Source organism: Dipodomys ordii, unplaced genomic scaffold (genome assembly GCF_000151885.1).
Source record: "Dipodomys ordii isolate 6190 unplaced genomic scaffold, Dord_2.0 Scaffold128, whole genome shotgun sequence".
Taxonomy (NCBI): domain Eukaryota; kingdom Metazoa; phylum Chordata; class Mammalia; order Rodentia; family Heteromyidae; genus Dipodomys; species Dipodomys ordii.
Window position 1 is genome coordinate 718,791 of NW_012267344.1, and position 4,399 is coordinate 723,189.

The 4,399-nt window shown below is 41.2% G+C and overlaps 1 protein-coding gene across 1 annotated transcript in view; it reads left to right on the plus strand.

Annotated features, from left to right (window-relative positions):
- Positions 1 to 4,399, plus strand: part of Kif15 (kinesin family member 15) — a 46,453-nt gene that overhangs the window by 24,913 nt on the left and 17,141 nt on the right. Inside the window, exons 18-21 of the mRNA XM_013030213.1 lie at positions 146 to 170; positions 702 to 867; positions 3,011 to 3,161; positions 3,354 to 3,439. Coding sequence (XP_012885667.1) covers positions 146 to 170; positions 702 to 867; positions 3,011 to 3,161; positions 3,354 to 3,439 — 428 coding nt within the window. The remainder of the gene's footprint in view (positions 1 to 145; positions 171 to 701; positions 868 to 3,010; positions 3,162 to 3,353; positions 3,440 to 4,399) is intronic.

The window sequence follows — 4,399 nt, forward strand, 5'->3', positions numbered from 1 at the left end:
GACCCCCCAAAAAAAAAGTCTCATGGACTTTTCCTGCCCCGGCTGGCATTGAACTGAGATTCTCAGATCTCAGCCTCCTAGGATTACAGGCGTGAGCCACTGGTGCCTGGATTGCTTAAAGTTTTAATTGACTGTGTTGAGCCAGGTGCTGGTGACACTCACGTCTGTCTGTAATCCTAGCTATTGCGTAGACTGAGATCTTAGGATCACAGTTAAAGGCAGCCCTGGCAAGAAAGTTCATGAAACTTTACCTCCAGTGAACCACCAGAAAACTGTAGATGGAACTGTGGCCCAAAGTGGTAGAGTGCTAGCCTTGAGCAAAAATTGCTCAGGGAGAGCATCCAGGCCCTGAGTTTAAACCCCATGACCAACCAAAAAAGAAAAGTTTTAATTAACTATTTTGAGCTATCCGGTGACTTACCCCTGTAATCCTAGCTACTCAAGAGGTTGAGATCTGTGGATCACGTTTCTAAACCAGTTTCAGCAGCAAGTCCTGTGAAACTCTTTATCTACAATTAAGCACCAAAAAAGCCAGAAGTGGAGATGTGGCTCAAGTGGTAGAGCACTAACCTTAAGCAAAAATGCTCAAGGATATTGCCCAGGCTCTGATTTCAGTCCTTTAGGACAGCCCCCCCCCCCCCCCCCCCCCATACACACACTAAAAGAACTCTCTTGAGGATTTGTTTTTATGTGCTTTTTAGTTTTGAGAAGTGAGGCGCATGATCTGCGAATTGTTCTTCATTCTGCTGACAAGGAGCTTTCTTTGGTGAAAATGGAGTATAGTTCATTCAAAGAAAGTCAGGAGAAAGAATTCAGCCAACTCTCTGAAAGATATGTGCAAGCTCAGCTTCAGCTCGACAATGTCAGGTAGAGTTGTGATTCACCGTGTCTGATTGGCTATAATCTTGAGCTACTTGAAATGTGAGTGATGTAAACCTAACTCAAACTGCTGGGACAAACAGTAATTTATTGGTAATTATCACAAGATGTACTGTCTTTTCTTGCACATGGCATTTATTTGCTTTAACTTATGAATGACTGAATCTAATCTTGCCTTAATACACTAGTTTTAGTTTTAGTTTTTTATTTTTTTGCCAGTCCTGGGGCTTGAGCTCTGTCCTTGAGCTTCTTTTGCTCAAGGCTAGCACTCTACCACTTGAGCCATAGCACCACTTCTGGCTTTTTCTGTTTATGTGGTACTGAGGAATCCAACCCAAGGCTTTATGCATGCTAGGCAAACACTCTGCCAGTAAGCCACATTCTGAGCCCCAAGTTTTTTTGTTTTTATTTTTGTTTTTGTTCATTGTGGGTCTTGAACCTGCCTGGGCACTGTCTCTGGGATTTCTCACTCAAGGCTAGTGCTTTACCACTTTGAGCCACAGTGCCATCCCAGTTTTCCGGTTATTACTTGGAAATATGACTGTCATGGACTTCTCTGTCCTGGCTGGCTTCAAACTGAAGTCCTCAGCTCTCAGCCTCTTGAGTAGCTAGTAAGCCACTGGCGCCTAGTCACAGACTATTTTTATGTGACCCTTTTTTTTCTTTGTAAGCAACTAGTAATCTCAGTGTATTTTAATTTCCTTGTGTTGACTTCCCAGAGTGTAAGTAGATAAAAAAAATCCAGGTGCCAGTGGCTCTCACCTGTATATAATTCTAGCTACTCGGGACTGAGCTCTGAGGATCACAATTTGAATTCAGCCCAGGCGGGGTATTCCTTGAGATAATTCGATCTGTCTGTAATTAACCACCAAAAAGCCAGAATGGAGCTCTAGCTCAAGTGGTAGCCTGGGCTAGCTTACCCCAGGGCTGGTACCAAAAAAAAAGAAAAAGAGGGAGGGGAAGAATGTTTATTTAGCTATATACTTAAAGTATTAATGTACCTCCTAGCTTTTTAACTATATTGGATAGAATGTAATACATAGCATGTGTGGTTTTGGGCAGTGGGTAATTCATTTACTAGTTTTTATTTCATTTACATTTATTATTTATTTTCCAGTGTGTTACTCAGCCTATTAAGACCTCTGAAGGAAATAGCAGTATACTAGTATGTGGTGGTTGTTTTTTTTGTTGTTGTTGGTTGTGGGGCTTGAACTCAGGGCCTGGACTCTGAGCCTCTGTGCTCAAGGTTAGTGTTCTACCACTTGGTCCACAGCACCATTTCTGATTTTTGAGTGGTTAATTAGAGATAAAAGTCTCACGGGGACTTTTCTGCCTGGGCTGGCTTCAAAAAATTGCTCAGATTTCAGCCTCTTGAGTAGCTAGGATTACAGGCATGAACCACTGGCATCTGGCAAATACCACATGTTTATTGAATAATTTTACCTACTATATACAGTATATACAAGAGGTACATGTGTGTATTCCCATTTTTTGCTACTTCTAGCATCTAATTTACTCTTTGTAATTTGATTCTTGTCATATTTTAATACTCTAGATAGCTCCATATCTAATAACTTTCTGTGTATAAACCAGGGCATCTATTTTGCATAGGGTAGTGATCAGATTTTCATTCATTCATTCGCTGATGCATGGATGTCATCACAATGTATTCGAGAAGGAACAAGAGAATAAAAACAGAAAAAGCCATACATCATTCTTTGCTCAGAGAATTTCCCTCTTGCTCAGATGAGAACCTTCATTTTACAGAAACCTTCCTAGAGTTGGAAGAATGGATACGCATTGGCTAGAGTTGAGCTATCGACAAAACTTGGAAATTAGTGGTTACTGCTTAGGGTACTTGTTTAGTCACCCTAGATTACCAATTATGCCTGCGTGGACGAAGCCACACGAGAAAGAAAGAGGAAGTGGCCGGCTGGAGGCTGTCCATCCCCACCAAACTGCTCTCAAATAGCTGCCATGTATCTTTCGTTTTATGTCCTCCAGGAGCTTTATGTCTAGTCTTGAATGTGGGATGATCTGCTGATGGAATAGATTATATTGTGGATCATCTAACTGGCTGAAAGATATTTAATGTTTCTCTTTACCCCTTGAAAATGTTTTCCTGGTAAAGGTTGGAAAAGGAAAAGCTTCTTGAGAACCAAGCCTGTCTACAGGATTCCTACGAAAACTTACAAGAAGTCATGAAGTTTGAAATCGACCAGCTTTCAAAAAACCTACAGAACTGCAAACAAGAAAATGAAACTTTGAAAATGGACCTGAATGTGAGCGAGAAAGGGTAGTGGTGTGTCATGGGTCTGTGGCTGCCCTCTAGGGGGAAAGGCAGGAACCGTCCTGAGCACTCCGTACCTTTTTGTACTGACCACAGTACCTGTGGCCCACAAGGTACTCGCCATGCATGTTGACTCTGCATGGCTAGTCACAGTCATTTAATCTAATCTGAGCTTGTCTTTTAGAATTTGATGGAGCTTTTTGAGGCAGAGAAAGAACGCAACAGCAAATTATCATTACAGTTTGAAGAAGACAAAGAAAACAATTCAAAGTGAGTGCTATTGATCATTCCATTGGCTGACGCTAGCATATTACTCATGACTTCAACACTTCACCTTGTAGGTTTTTTTCCCTTGGTATCACTGTGAAAAGTTATTTCAGCTGAATATGTAGCTGAATAACAATTTAAAAAAAGATTTTCTTTCAAAGCATTCCGAAATGAATCACAGATTATTTTGTACAAATGACTATACTAAAAAAAACCTACTTTCTTCAAAGCATTTAATAACTAGTTTATGGTTGGAACTAATCAGAACTCAGTACCTTCTTTAAATAAGTTAGAGTATATATGATATGATTTGTAACCATTTTTCTATTACTGGGAAGCTGGGTATGACTTTTGCCATGGATTTTCTTTTACCTGCTTTTTTATTGTGTTTGTGTGTCAGTCCTGGGGCTTGAATTCAGGGCCTGGGCACCACCCTGAGATTTAGTGCTAGATAGTGCCTAGAACTTAAGATGTAACGCAGGCTTGCCTCAAACTAGCAGTCCTCCTGCCTCCACCTCCACAAATGCTGGGACTACAGGCATGTACCACCACACCAGGCACAAAGAACCTTCTAAATTGACTACATGTTGAAATGATCACATTTTGGGCCTATTGGGTTGAATAAGATAATCCCACCTGTTGTTTTTTTGTTTTTGGTAAGGTATAGGCCTTGAATTCAGGGTCTGGGTACTGTCCCTGAGCTTCTTTTGCTCAAGCCTAGCACTCTACTACTTTGAAGGCACAACTTCACTTCTGGCTTTTGGTGGTTAACTGGAGATGAGGCTCATGGCCTTTTCTGTCCATGCTGGCTTTTGAACCTTGATATCAACATTTTATTTATTTATTTTTTATTATTATTTTTTTGGTCCAGTCGTGGGGCCTGAACTCTGGGCCTGGGCACTGTCCCTCAGCTCTTCAGCTCAAGGCTAATGCTCTACCACTTGAGCCACAGCACCACTTCCG